Source organism: Heteronotia binoei, chromosome 8 (genome assembly GCF_032191835.1).
Source record: "Heteronotia binoei isolate CCM8104 ecotype False Entrance Well chromosome 8, APGP_CSIRO_Hbin_v1, whole genome shotgun sequence".
Classification (NCBI taxonomy): domain Eukaryota; kingdom Metazoa; phylum Chordata; class Lepidosauria; order Squamata; family Gekkonidae; genus Heteronotia; species Heteronotia binoei.
The window spans coordinates 3,547,663-3,562,568 of NC_083230.1; the positions used below are offsets into that span (position 1 = coordinate 3,547,663).

Below are 14,906 nucleotides of genomic sequence, written 5' to 3' on the forward strand. Positions count from 1 at the left end.
AGATCTGTAAAACCCAGAAGAGCTGAAAACGCTGCAGCAGCGAGGATTCCGAAGGCTTCTGGAGCAAGTCTATTTAAAGCCGCCCTTGTGCTTTTCCCCACACAGGTGTTGCGCGGGCCACGCGTGAATTCGCTCCAGCCCCGCTTCAATCGGGCGCTCCAGCCCGCCCCCCTCCCTCTCCCCCTCGCCTCTCCTGCCGCCCGGCGCGCGGCTGCGCAGTTGGAGCGCGGCGAGCAGCGGCGGGGGGAGGCTCGGGGCGGCAGGCGGGGCAGGAGGCACGTGGCCGCTCCCCTCCCCTCCCCGGCGCGGGCCAGGCTCCCTGGGCTGCTCGCTCGGCTCCGCCGCTCTCGGGCTTCACTGCCGGGTCAGGCGCGGCGGCGGCCATGGGCGGCGGCGGCGGCGGCGGCGGCTGCTAGAGGAAGGGGCAGCGATGTCCAAGGGCTTGAAGAGCCGCCGCCACTGGACGAGCCGGGTGCACGAGAGCGTCATCGCCCGCGGCGGCGACGGGCAGCTGGGCTTCGAGCTCAAGGGGGGCGCCGAGCACGGGCAGTTCCCCTTCGTGGGGGAGGTGCGCGCCGGCCAGGTGGCCTACGAGGGCGGCAGGCTGGTGCCCGAGGAGCTGCTGCTGGAGGTGAACGACACGCCCGTGGCCGGGCTGACCCTGCGCGACGTGCTGGCCGTCATCAAGCACTGCAAGGACCCCCTCCGCCTCAAGTGCGTCAGGCAAGGTGAGCGCAGTCCCACTTCGGCGAGGCCCGGCTGGACGGAGGCGAGGGGGGCAGGGCCTGGGCCAGCTCCAGCCCCCCAGCGCCCCCGCAGCTGCAGCGCCCTCGCCGCATTTCAGAGGGAGGCTGATGCCCTCGGCTGCCTTCGCTGGCTGGGGCGGGCGGGAGAACCACTGTGGCATTCCTCTCTAGGCAGCAGCCGCAATCCTGGAGCCTGAGAGGGTGTCAGTTGTTCGCATCAAAGGTGCATGGGATGATGACTGCATGCCTGCAGTCCCTGCCCAGAGAAGCAGAGAGTGTCTCCTGGAGTTCAAGAAGACTTGCTTGGGGAGGTTGGCGTGCATACAATCCAGCTGCATGAATTCCAGGGCGGATAGCAGGCTTGCACCAGTGTGGTTCATTTATTTAGAAATCAAGCCATGGAGGTGGGGATGGTGGAGAACAGAGATCCAGGTTTTTTTTTTTCTTTGCTTGGAGAACCTGGCATGCGAAGGAAGGAAATAGGGGGGGGGGGGGGGATGTAGTTAAACATAATGATACAGCAGACTTCGGAGGATGGTGGAAGACAGGAGGGCCTGGCGTGACTTTCTCCATGGGGTCGCAAAGAGTCGGACTCGATGTGTGACTGAACAACAAAACGAATAAAGAGTGTTCCCTGGAAAGCATCAGCAGTGACTAACTCTCCAGGGTATAATAACAGCCATGGCGGGAACCAGCTAATGCTCAGAACCTGCACCTTGCACCAGAGAGCTCTTTCCTTGGGGTGATAGTGGATGCGATGTAGATCTGCAGCTTTTGGGGAGGTGGGGTGAGGGTGAGTGGGCAGTGTTGAATTTAGAAGCGGGGTTTCCCCCTAAATCTGCATAACAGGGTGGCTGTGCTTCAGTGGAGGCACTGGTTGCTTGGAGATGCTGAGCTGCTTCATACTGTAAAGAGGATTTGCGGCACACCTTAACAACTAACCAACTTATTCATGCTTAAGTTTTTGTGGGCTACTTCATCAGATGTATGAAGTGAGACCGTTATCAGCAGATATATCAGTAAGAGAGGATGATGAACACAGCATTTAGAAGGTCATGAAATGCAGCCTGAGACACTGAAGTGCTAAAGTATGCAAGATTAGAACTGTGATACATAATGGTTGTAAATAGTGTCCATGAAGGTTTATGCTCAGCTAAAGGTGCTACAAGAATTTTTGTTGTTTCTGCAACATGACTACCCCGCCAGAATTTGTTCTTGTCCTAAGAATCGGTGCAGATTCCTCCCCCCCCCCCCCCCCTTTGGCTGAACAGAACTTTCTTGAGTTACTGAAACAGGGTAATTTGCAGGGGTGCTAGAAAGTCATGTTTAATCAGAAGGAGAAAAGTTGGTAGTAGTATGTGAACATTGTGATATTTGCCTTGTACTTTTGTGTTCTTGTCTGTGACTAACTGAAAGCAAGGTTGCCATTGAAGGTTTACAATAGAAGTTTCTTTTACTCAGCAAAGATCATTTGAAGAACCCAGCAGCTTCAAGAAAGGTTGTTAATAACTGAAAATCAATGTATCTTTGGAGTACAATTGGAAAACTGGCCTCAGGCCTTGGAGCCTAGACTAAGAGCTAGTAGAAACTTTAAAAAGTTATATTGTATCGGAACAAGCATATAGAGTTATTTATTTATTTGCGCAGCTGTTCTTTCCCTGCAAGCAGGGCTCAGGGCACTTACAACAATTTGCTTAAATGCAATAAAATATTAAAATACATTAAAACAATACAACAAACAAGACTAAACAGTACTATATCCTATCCAAGATGACATATAGTCTCAATGTCCACCAGCCCCCTGAGTTGGGAGAACACGGAGGGAAAGGGGAAGTGGGAGTATGAGAGTGCCAGGCCATTGCTGCCCTCAACCAAACTCCTGGCGGAACACCGCTGCCTTACAGGTCCTGTGGGAAGGTGATAGATTCTGTAGGGCGTGGCTGCTCTCTGGCAGAGTGTTCCACGAGACGGGGGCTGGGGCTGAAAAAGCCCTTGGCCTAGTTGAGGACAGCCGGATCTCTCTCGGGCTAGGGACCACCAGAAGGTTCTTATTACTGTAGTGTAACACTTTTCCAGGAGCATATTGAGGGGGCAGTCCTGAAGATATAAGGGTCCCTGACTGCTAATGGCCTTAAAGGTCAGAAGCAGGACCTTGAACTGAAGCTGGTGCTGCACCAAAAGCCCGTGCAGCTCACACAACACTGGTTGGATGTGTACCATTGAAGGATCCCTGTGAGGATCCATGCGGCTGCATTCTGGATCAACTGGAGCTTCTGAGTCAGGTGCAAGGGTAGGCCAGTGCAGAGTAAATTACACTAGTCTATCCTGGAGGTGACTGTTGCTTGGATTGCTGAAGCTAGGTCAGGACAAGACAGGTAGCGGGCCAGTTGCCTAACCTGGTGCAGCTGGAAAAATGCCAGCTTGGCAACCTTTGTGACCTAGGCCTCCATAGACAAGGTGGCATCCAGGATCACATCCAGACTTGTCAGTCAGAACTGGTGATAGGGGCACTCTGTCAAGAGCCAAGAGTTGACTACTTGACCACAGCTCCCCCCCCCCCCACACTCAGCCAGAGAACCTCCATCTTACCCAGATTCAGTTTCAGACAGGTCTGTTTTACCACCCAACCACAGCATCAGACCCTCTTAGAGCCTGACAGTTGTCGAATGGAGTCCTTAAACTCATGACTGCACTGTAAGCATAGCTCATCTGTATCCTGATAAATGCAGTGGCTTTACCTGCGAATTCCTGGCATCTGCACTGCTCTGAGGTTGCTGAGAAGTTTGTTAAAACATTTTAATTTTCTGGGATCGCGGTGAGGAATTTATGACAGTTAAACTGGTTTGCGTCTGCAGCATATATTGTTAGGAGAAGTTCTAATTTGTAAGAATTTATATTCATGCTGTATGGATATTTGCCACCATGCTAGAACAATTTTAAAAAACACCTTACCGGAGAAGCAGAATGTGACCAACTTCTCTGAAACACCTCTCATTGAACTTCAGGTTAGATTATCTTTTGTTTTTGTGTTCTCTTATAGAGTTTTCTAGATTTTTGTTTTCTAGGTTTTTATTTGAAATGATGGCTGTGTTCCAAAATTTGAAATAGGCATCTGATGTATACTTGATTTTTTCTTATAGTAAAGTTGTATCTTTAAAACCTTGTTTGGACTGTTTTGAGTAAACTGGCACCTCAGTATGTGTTATAAAATGTAGGTCATACTTCTGTATAAGTAGAAAAGCAATGCTGCATGAGTGTGTCATTGGAAACCACTGATTGTGTTGAACTAGGTACATGGGAACTTGAATCTGTCATTCCTTCCTGCTGCTGTGTGTGTTGTTTCTGACTTTTGTGAGATTTATGTCTGTGTGATTCTGAGCAGCATAAATAGAAGCCATTAGTTTTTCTAATAAATTTCAATTAATTTAATGACAGATGACAGCTTTAGAAAATAAGATTTCTGATGCTGCTATTTTTTTTGTTACTACATAAAAATGAAAGCATATAACTTATTTTAAAGTATGTTTACAACAAAGCATCAAATTTGTATGTACGTCTTAGTAAATGTTTTAGATTGGATTATGGGGTAAGTGATGCGGTTCTATCCTGTCTTTTGGTGGGATAATTAACATGACTCAGCTTCCTTGTGGGAAAAAAGGCAAATTCAGTTCATATATGTTGTGTTCTGCTTCATTCCTGTTCTTATTATTAATGTTTGTGTATTTTGGAATAGCAGTACTTTTTAGCAATTCATTACCATCTGTAATATTACAAAAATACGTGTGCCAGTGACATTGCACGAGGCGTGTAGACATAACTTGCAGTTTTTCTCGTTGCTTTTGTGGCTGAGAATACTAGGATTGATGTAAACTACAGTCACAAGGAATTTCAATGCAAACATGCAGTTTTGTTCCTCGGAGTTGGAAAGACATTTGATGTTCTGGTCACTGGCAGATACCCTTCAATTAGAGCAGTGTCCTGACCACCCACAGATTGTGACCTTCGGGCAATTCACAAATCCTTATAGGTTTATTTTATTTTTTGCTGCTGTTTGGAAGGGCGCACTGTTAACATGTATAAATAGGAGCAAGGACACTATACCACTTATCTCTGTTTGTACACATGTTGAGAACACAGCAGGACTGTGAGGTGAGGTCACTTAGCAGTGCGAAAGGATGTGTATTTAGCACAGACAATTCCATTGCCCTCCATACAAAAGTGCTTCCTTGTCTGTCCACTTCTTTATCAGTCAGTCCTTCAGAGCTCTACTCACGTGCCTGCAGTATGGAGCTAGCTCTCCCTCAGAAAGCTGGTCCTTTTCTGGTAGGGAGTGCTTTGCACTATGAATGTAGCCAGGGAGTATTGGACTGTGCGGCAGGGCCGGCTCGCCCACTAGGCAAACTAGGTGGTTGCCTAGGGCGCCGAGAGGCAGGGGCAGAAAATTGGGCTCTCGCCCCCCCTCCAGTGCCCCAGACAAGGGCTTAGCTTGCCTCCCCCCCGTCGCTGTCATTGCTAGCCCCCTCTGGGCCATCGGCCGCCCCCCCCCGGCGCGGCGTCGCGCCTCCCCCGGCACTCCGCTTGCTCGCTCCCTTCCCCCTGCTCACCGGCTAAAAGTAAGCTTTGCTGGCTTCACAGCCCGCACCTGCGCATTTTGTTAAGAGACAAAACGCGCAGGTGTGGGCTGTGAAGCCAGCAAAGCTTACTTTTAGCCAGCGAGCAGAGCCCCGGGGGGGGGGCTGGGGGGACACCGTGTGTGGGGGGAGGGGGAGCTGTGGGGGGTGCTTGCTCTGAGGAACCTCAGCCAATAGAAGAGGCTTGGCTTGGTAGTTCTGCCATGCAACTGAGAGAGCCTGGCAAAGCAAGTTCTCCCTCCCCCCTTCCTCTTCAAGGGAGAAGCCTCAGCCACTGGAGAAAAATAGAGACGTTGTTCCATAGCTCCTGTGTGATTGAGCAAGCCTGGCAAAGTGTAAGCTGTGTTGCGCAAGGAAGCAAAAGAGAGGAAGAAGCAGATGACAGCCAGTTGCTCAAGGGCCTGATATAACCCCTCTGAGGGTCTGATCCATCCCTCAGGCCACACGTTTGGCACCCCTGATTTAGTGGGTTCTTGAAATGCTTTGGGGATGAATGGATCTTTGAGACTGGTTGCTGTTGCAAATGGGCAGAGAGGGGGGCATAGGAAACTATGGGAGGAACTTATACAGGCTGTTAAACTAAAAAACTCCGTGCTTTTTTGGAAACTAACAAAGATTGGGGGATTTAAGACAACCTTTCCCCTGGACATGTATATCCCGGTGGAAACATGGGCTGCTTTCTTTCAGAATTTATATGATGACAATGTTCAACCCCCTTTTTCAGGTAACATAGAGAACCTCCCTCAGTGGCCACCAGTTAGTGTGCAAGAAATAAAAGCCCATATAATGCAACTGGAAAATAGGAAAGCCCCAGGTATAGACGGCATACCAGCTGAGGTGCTTAAAGAGAATGTAAATTGGTGGGCACAGTTTCGGGCATCTTTTTTTACTTATGTTGATCAAACAGGTCGAATTCCAAAGCAGTGGGGAACAGCTATAGTCCCTATTTTTAAGAAGGGCTTCCACCAGGTCATCAAGAGAATTGCCAGAGGGCCAGGGATCCCATAGAGCCATCTGGAACTGTTCAGGGTCCATCTGGCTCCGCGGGCGAGCTAAAATGCGCTCGCCGCCTAAACGGGTTTGGAGTGGAATATCCACACGAGCCTTAAGGGCATAGTGGTCCGACCATGGCACTGTCTGAGCAGTAATATCGTCCACTAAAATTCCCGCCGCAAAGATCAAGTCTAGCATGTGCCCTGCCTGGTGGGTGGGTGTTGTAACATCCTGGGAGAGTCCTAGTGTCACCATGGATGACACTAGGTCCATCGCCTGACTAGAGGACATGTCATCGGCATGGACATTGAAGTCACCCAGGATCAAGAGCCTTGGGTACTCCAATGCCCAGCCTGCTACGGCCTCCATCAGGGATGGTAAGGCGTCGGCCGGTGCGTTAGGCGGTCGGTACACCAGCCAAACCGCCAACCCCTCCCCAACGCCCCACGCCAAACTGGCACATTCAATGCCCTTGATCTCCGGAGGCAGGAGAGCCCGAAAGGAGTAAACCTCTCGTATGAGTATAGCCACCCCTAACCCCCGCCCGCTGGTCCGGGACTGGTGAAAGACCGAGAATCCTGGGGGAACCAATTGGGAGAGAGCTACAGTCTCCCCCTCGTGCACCCAGGTCTCGGTCACGCATGCCAGGTCCATATCCTGTTCTGACAGGAACTCCCGAAGGGTAGAAGTCTTATTATTGATGGACCTGGCATTGCATAACACCAGTGTCGGAGGCGGATAATTTCCTCTGGCCCTACTACTTGCCACCATCGGGATGGGACGTAGGCTGGAGGGGGGTCGAGCCCTGTCATGTCTCAACCCCCTTCCCTTATAATTCCGCCTAGTCCCACCGTCATACCTTCCCCTCCCCAGGAGTACTGGAATCCCTAGGCCAGTCATCTCCTAGTTGTGTCCACTCCACTGATGGAATAGTTGAAGCTGAAGCTGCCCCCTCCTCCAACCCTCCTCCTCTCAGCCGATCTATTTATGAAACTAATCAGCCAATCGCTCTAATAGTTATTTAATTAAAAGCCCCACCCCAATCTTCCCAATAAATAATTAGCTAAATTTTTATTATTATTATTATTATTATTATTATTATTATTATTATTATTATCATCATCATCATCATCATCATCTAATTCTGAAGCTCCTTAATTGTAAAACCCCACCAATAAATAAATACACTTCCCAAATTAATTTGCCACAGATAAATTTTTCAGTTTAGCTAAACTATTTCCTCTACCATAACATCACAAATGAGCTAAAGAAGAAAAAGCTGTTGCTTAGCCTCTGCGGGGAGGACACGCTGGAGTTAGCAGAGAAACTGATGTCGTCCATGTCACTGACCGACAACGCAGCCACCTACCAGGTCATCACAAAGAGGCTGACAGAACACTTTTCCCCTTGGCCAATGCGGATGTCCAGGCTTCTGGACTTCCACAAGTGGGTGCAAAAGGCTGGCAAGCCTGTCGTCACATTCCTGGCAGAGCTGCGCTGCCTTGCCCGGGAGTGTCCCTTCATTAGCCTCTACGAAACTCTTCTGGACCATTTCATCAGCAGCCTCAGAGATGAGAAGCTACAGGCAAAGCTGACGAGGCCCAAGAGCCTCACAGTGGCAGATACCCTGAGTGAGGCAACCGCTTATGAAAAAACACATAAAGAGCGGCGCACAACAGGAGCACACCAGGTAGGCAGCGGGTCCAATTCGAAAAACTCCGGTGAGGAAGACGCACTAAAGACGCACCAGTCCCCAAAGTGCCAGCAGCCACGTGCAACCGAGCCTGTCCAGACAGGAGGATGCGCCAGCTGCGGGGAAGCCCACGAGTGTTGGTCCTGCAAGTTTTGGAATGCCGTCTGCCACATGTGGGGGAGGATCGGACATCTAGCATGTGTCTGTCGGTCGAAGTTGCTGCGTCAAGGGGGCAACTTGCGACAAAGATGGCCGCCGCCACAAAGTTGCACTCGTGGAAGATATCCAGGCACTCACCACAGTGGGGGATCAGTTATGTCAGCTTCCCATGCCTTCCCCTGACAAATACAAGGTGACCGTGCTAATAGAGGGCAGGCCCTGCAAAATGGAGGTGGACTCTGGGGCGGGCCAGATGGTCATCTCAGCCCGCACATTCAGGGAAATGTGCCTGGGGAGAGAATTCCAGTTACACCTGTCCCCATTCGTAGTTCACAACTTTCCGAAAAGGGAGGTTGCCGTCCTGGGGGTGGGAAAGGTCCATGTAAGATACGGCCAATTCTCGGGAAAGCTTCCACTTATTGTAGTGGAGGGAAATCTTTTTTTAAAAAAACATTTTAATAAAGTTTATTGATAGAAAGTATGATACAGAAAACAAAAAACACAATAAGTACAGTTAAAATAAATAATAACAATAATAGAAATTTCACTATTAACTATATTTGGCTTAGCTTGTCATAAAAAACACTATAACTTAATATCCAAAGCATTACTCTTTATAACATAAACTAGATTATCCTCAATACAGGTACCATTTATTAATTAAGTTTGGGATTTCACTCTGAAAAATTAAATGTTCCAGTATTGGAAACCAAATAGCTTCAAAGTTTGTCAGATTCACGTTATTAGTTAAAAATTCTACATTTGCTGTTATCTTGCTCAGTGTGTACAAGTTCCGTAGTTTTTTGTACAAGAGGTCTATTGTAGGTTTCCAAAGTAACACAATCATAGCTTTTACCACATAAAGTAACGTTGCTATAGTTTTTTTCAGTATATTGGGAATTAAATTAGATACATATGTATTTAATAACAATGATTATGAAGAGATCTCAATTACATAGCTTGTAATATTTTGAATTATTTTTATTATATTTTCCTAGAAACGATATGGTAATGGACATTATATCCAGTGGTGTGTATAGGATCCTTCTTCATTACAATCCTTACAGCATTTCGTTGAAAGATTCGGTTTGAAATGAGATAATTGACTCGGAGTGTTATACCAGAAAGTTCTAATTTTTAAGGTTTGTTGTCTGATTTCTAAGATCGATGTTGTTGCTTCATATGAGTTCCAAATTTGCTCCCAATGGTCAGGAGTAAGTTTTGTTTTACAGATAGCCTGCCATTTTTTTGGGTATGTAGTTTTTTGATTGTCCTTAAGACTGAATATTGTTTGATATATTTGTGATTGGAGCCCTTTTGAATTGTTATATACAGCTTGAATATTTTTTCTAGAGAAATTAGTGGATATTTAATTATTGTTTCTAATTGGATGGAATCACAAAAACTTTTAATTTGAAGATATGAAAGCCAAGATAGTTTAAAGCCCAATCTTGATTCTAGTAGTATTTTATCCATTAATTTTCTTTTGTGGCACAAGTCTATTAGTGTGTTTATTCTGGCTTTCCACCAAAGAGAATATTGCTGAGGGTCCTGTGCTAGTGGGTACCATGTCTGTCCAATAAATGAGGAGAACCGAGATATTTTTGGTAACAAATTTATTCGGACTTTATTCCATACATTTATTGAGGCCATTAGAATTGTGTTTTTTAAAATCTCTTGTGGCCTTTCTTTTGTTTTTTGCCATACCACATCTTTTATTTGGTAAGGTTGAGAGTATATCATTATGTTAATCCAATATGGAGTATTGTCTTCTTTAAGCATAAGTAAAACTTTAGTTAAGTGAGAGGCCTTATAGTAGTCCAAAAGTGATGGAAATTGCATGCCCCCTTTGTCAAGTCTGCTGTAATGCTTAGTTATTTTAGTCACAAACTCTGGTTCAGGAAAAGGATCCTGGGTAAAAACCATTCTGTATTCAGATGCTGCCAGCTTAAACTCTCCTTCCCCCCTCCCTTCCTTTGTTATGTAGCAATGCTTGGAATATGGGAACAAGATTATGGTGCCTTCTCAGAGATAGCCGGTGCTAAGGAAGCGCCCAAGGCCAGCCAAAGCTTGAGAATGATAAAGCAACAATAATGTGTGAATGTGCCCTGCATAGAGTGCCTCCCCAAGGAATCCTTTTGATGTATACCTTAAATGTTTGCTCTTTGTGCATGCTCGCCAGTCTCTCAAGGCGGCTTTAGCAGTGGCTGCTATCTGTGCCTCCATTGTCAAGGAAGGCTCCAGAAGCACTCTCAGGCTCTTGACCACTGGTATCAGCGACGCAAAGGACCTCCGCTGGATTCAACTTCAGCCCACTCGACTTGATCCACCCTGCCACGGCTTGCAATGCTCGATCCAGGTTTTCAGGGATGTCTCCAGTCCGGCCGCCCACCAATAGATAGAGCTGGGTGTCATCAGCATACAACCCAGCCCGTACCTTTGGGCACTGGGCAAGGGGGCACATAAAGATGTTAAACAGCATCGAGGAGAGAACTGCCCCCTGGGGCACCCCACAAGTGAGTAGGCGCCTCTGGGACACCTCTCCCCCAATTGCCACCCTTTGTCCCCACCCTTCAAGGAAGGAGGAGAGCCACTGTAAGGCTAGTCCCCGAATTCCTATGTCGGCGAGGCGGCGGGTCAGCAGCTGATGGTCGACCATATCGAACACTGCCAATAGGTCTAACAACAGCAATACCGCCGAGCCGCCTCGGTCCAGACGCCGCCGGAGGTCATCCATGAGGGCGACCAACACTGTCTCCGTCCCATGGCCTGGGCGGAAGCCGGACTGGAATGGATCTAAGGTGGAAGTGTCATCCAAGAAGCCCTGTAACTGCAACACCACAGCCCTCTCGATAATTTTGCCCAGAAAGGGCAAATTTTACACTGGTCGGTAGTGAGCCAATTTGGCCGGGTCAGATGTAGCCTTTTTCAGGAGAGGGCGGGCCATTGCCTCCTTCAGGGGCGTTGGAAAAGAGCCCTTTGAAAGAGATCTATTTATGATGTCCCGTATAGGACATCTTAGCTCCTCCCGGCAGGCCTTAATTAGCCAGGAGGGGCATGGGTCCAGATCACAAGTAGTTGAACGTGCAGTGACAAGGATTCTGTCAACTTCCTCCAAGCTGAGCGGGCTGAAGTGGTCCAGGATCAAACCAGAAGACACACATGGGGCCGCGAGTTCACTCACTGTATCTAATATGGCAGGGCAGTCGTGGCGGAGCGACTGGACCTTGTCTGCAAAAAATTTCGCAAAAGCCTCACAGCCTATCTCCAATTCCTTAACATTTGGTTTGCCCTGTGGCAATGTAGTAAGGTTCCGAATTACCCTAAATAATTGTGCCGGGCACGAATTTGCAGACGCAATCTTAGCCACAAAGTATCTTTTCTTTGTGGCCTTGATTGCCATCTCATAGGACCTCATAAACTCCCTATAAGATGTTCTAGTCGCTTCATCGTGAGTACGCCACCATTGCCTCTCTAGCCATCTAAGACCTTGTTTCAGCTGGCGTAACTCCGGGGTGTATCACGGAGCCAGCCTAGTCCGAGGTCGCAGAGGGCGTCATGGTGCGATCTCATCAATGGCCCTAGAGAGCCAGCTATTCCAGGTCTCAACCAGGCCATCAAGGGGGTCGCCAGAGGGCCAGGGATCCCGCAGTGCTGTTTGGAACCATTCCGGATCCATCTGGCTCTGCGGGCGAGCCATAATAGGCTCGTCGCCTAAACAGGTTTGGGGTGGCGTGTCTACATGAGCCTTAAGGGCAAGGTGGTCCGGCCATGGCACCACTTCAGTGGCTATATCATCCACCATAACCCCGACCACAAAGATCAAGTCTAACATGTGTCCGGCCTGGTGAGTGGGGGCTGTAACCAGTTGAGAGAGTCCTAGTGCCTGCTTTGGCGGGGGAGGGCGGGATACAAATAAAATTTTACTTACTTACTTACTAGTGCCGCCATGGATGACACCAAATCCGTCGCCTGACTAGAGGCCAGGTCATCAGCATGGACGTTGAAGTCACCCAGGATTATCAACCTTGGGTGCTCCAACGCCCAGCCTGTCGCCGCCTCGAGTAGGGATGGTAAGGCGCTTGCTGGTGCGTTAGGCGTATGGTATACCAGCCAGACCGCCAACCCCTCTCCAGCCTCCCATGCCAAACCGGCACATTTGATACCCTCGATCCTTGGGGCCGGGAGCGCCCTAAAGGAGTAAGCCTCTCGTATGAACGCCACTCCTCCCCCCCGCCCGCTAGTCCGCGATTGGTGAAAGACCGAGTAACCCGGGGGAGCTGTTTGTGAGAGGGCCACTGTGTCACCCTCTTGTACCCAGGTATGACAGGCCAGGTGTTCCAAGTCTCCTTCATCCCACCGATTGCCTTGCATATTCTGAGCCTCAGAAGATGCATTCTTCCCAAGTGTCTTCCTGTATCAATTTCCAGTAAAATTAGCCAATTTCTCAGGTGGTTGTTCCCTTTGATTCTTGCTGCAGCGAGGTACGACTCCCTGTGTTCTCTGGCCCATAGTTTCCTGCCTTCTCCCAGGGGTGTGTTCCTCTTCTGCTGCCGGTGGTCCCCTGAAGTTTCTAGACTTCATCAGCATGCTGGAGCCCAGTCCGTCATGTCAGACCCCATATAAACTGTTATCCCCCCAAGCAAATGAAGGAATATAGCTCTGGGTAGAAAATTCATCTCCAGCCACATTGGAGCGTATTTTGAGGGTAATACCTACCTAACCCTTTTGTCTAAGAGCATGCCTGTTTGAGAATAGCTTACTACTTTCATAGGTTGAAAATCTAATTTACAATCATAGGTTGTAAATCTAATCTAGTTTTTCCTGGTGATCTTCTTTATATACTTCAAAATATTCATGAAAAGGTTGGTTGGCACAAGGTTATTCCTATAAATCTGCCAAATATTTACCCTGAACAATGTTTAAATGCTTCATAAACTCATTAATTCAGAAATATAACTTAATCAAGTGTAAAGACTTTTTGGGATCCAAGCAAACATCTTAGGGATAGTGTATTATTGCCAAAATAGCACTCTATGGTAGGAATTTATTCATGTGTACTTTTTTGATAGTGAGGTGAAAAACAATTTGCATTCAGCTTTTGAGGATCAAATACACGTTTCTATGCTTTTCAGAATCTGCAGTAGAACATATCAATGGAACATGCATTGAGTGTGGAACTGGTAAGTGGGCAGTTGTCAGGAAATTCCCAAGGTCATTGGTTCCACAGTGACCTCTAATTACCTGCCATGATAAATGAATAAATTACTTACAAAGCTCCTGTAACTAATTTATTTATTTTATTTAGTTTGGATTTATGTCACCCGCTCCGCAAGCGGACTCAGGGCGGCTAACAGTCATAATAAAACAATTTAAATTACAGTTATAAAAGAAAAAAATATATATAAACAATTTAAAACCAAACATTTGGTGCTATGAAAGAGATTTTTTAACACAGATGGTTTATATAAATATTCTTCTGTTAATCTGCTAGCGGTCTTACAGATAGTATTGCTCAGCGGCATAGCAGTGGCAGTCTCATCCCACATTTGTTGTTGTAGGCCATTCGAAAGAGTTTGGTTTTCCAGGCCCTGCAGAATTGGGAGAGGTCCCGCAGGGCTCTTGTGGCCTCTGGGAGAGCATTCCATAGCATTGGTGCTGCCACTGAGAAGGGCCTGACCAGTGTCGAGCTTAGTCTGACCTGCCTTGGTCTGGGGATGGATAACAGATTTTGGGGCTCTTGAACACAGTGCTCTCTGGGGTGTATATGGGGAAAGGCAGTCCCTTAGATAGACAGGTCCTTGGCCATAAAGGGCTTTAAAGGTCAATACCAATCCTGTATCTGTTTCCATTAATAGTGGCCGATTTCTCAGGTGGTTGCACAAAAGAATTGTAAGACAGCCTTACCTGAGGACTCATGATATCATGGTGTCAAATACTGCCCAGCCACCAAATGATGGCTTGGCAGTCAGAAATGCTCAGTGGCTCTCAGGCTATGTAATCCCCCCCGCCCTCCAAAAAACTTGTGTCTAATTGGTGAAGGTGAATAGCTGCTCAGGAGTAGGGGCACATTAATTGAGGTAATAGTACTGGCAAAAGAGTTTTAAAAACAGTACTGTGTCCTACATCCAACCACCTCTCCGCTTACTTCTTTTAGCCCTTTGTAAAATTGTGGCAGGTTCTGATCATGGATCTCTGGGGTCTGCTTTGGCCATTGAGTAGTATCAGCTGATCTTTTTTGACAAAGAAAACTATGGCGGAGTGGACACCTGAAACAAGGAAACCAAACAGATGTTCATACAAAAGTATATATATATATATATATATATATATATATATATATATATATATATATATATATATAATGATTAGATTAGTGTTGAGAATGGCAGTGTAATCCTGCACTTTTTCAAGCCCATGATTTCGGATCAGGATCACACTGTTATATTCTAATTTATCTCTAGAGGGCAAGTCAGTTTCCACAAGATCTCTTAAGGCACTCTTAGGCCTGATTTAAATGTGATGCTGATGCAGCAAAGAGCTTTTCTGTGTAACTTTCCATGGTTTCAGGATCACCTTTTAAACTATGCTGCTACCAGTGCAAAGCACCTAACTTGCTTAGTCTGCATGCCAGAAAACCACAGCAGTTGCAGTCCTGGGCCAGTGTAGCAGCTTTGCAACACA

General features: G+C 47.4%; 1 protein-coding gene across 15 annotated transcripts in view; it reads left to right on the forward strand.

Annotated features, from left to right (window-relative positions):
* Window positions 1-340: 340 nt before the first annotated feature.
* Window positions 341-14,906, forward strand: part of MAGI2 (membrane associated guanylate kinase, WW and PDZ domain containing 2) — a 972,748-nt gene continuing 958,182 nt past the window's right edge. For all 15 annotated transcript variants that reach the window (XM_060244677.1, XM_060244666.1, XM_060244681.1 and 12 more), the window contains exon 1: window positions 341-728. In XM_060244677.1, coding sequence (XP_060100660.1) covers window positions 431-728 — 298 coding nt within the window. In that variant the 5' untranslated portion in view covers window positions 341-430. The remainder of the gene's footprint in view (window positions 729-14,906) is intronic.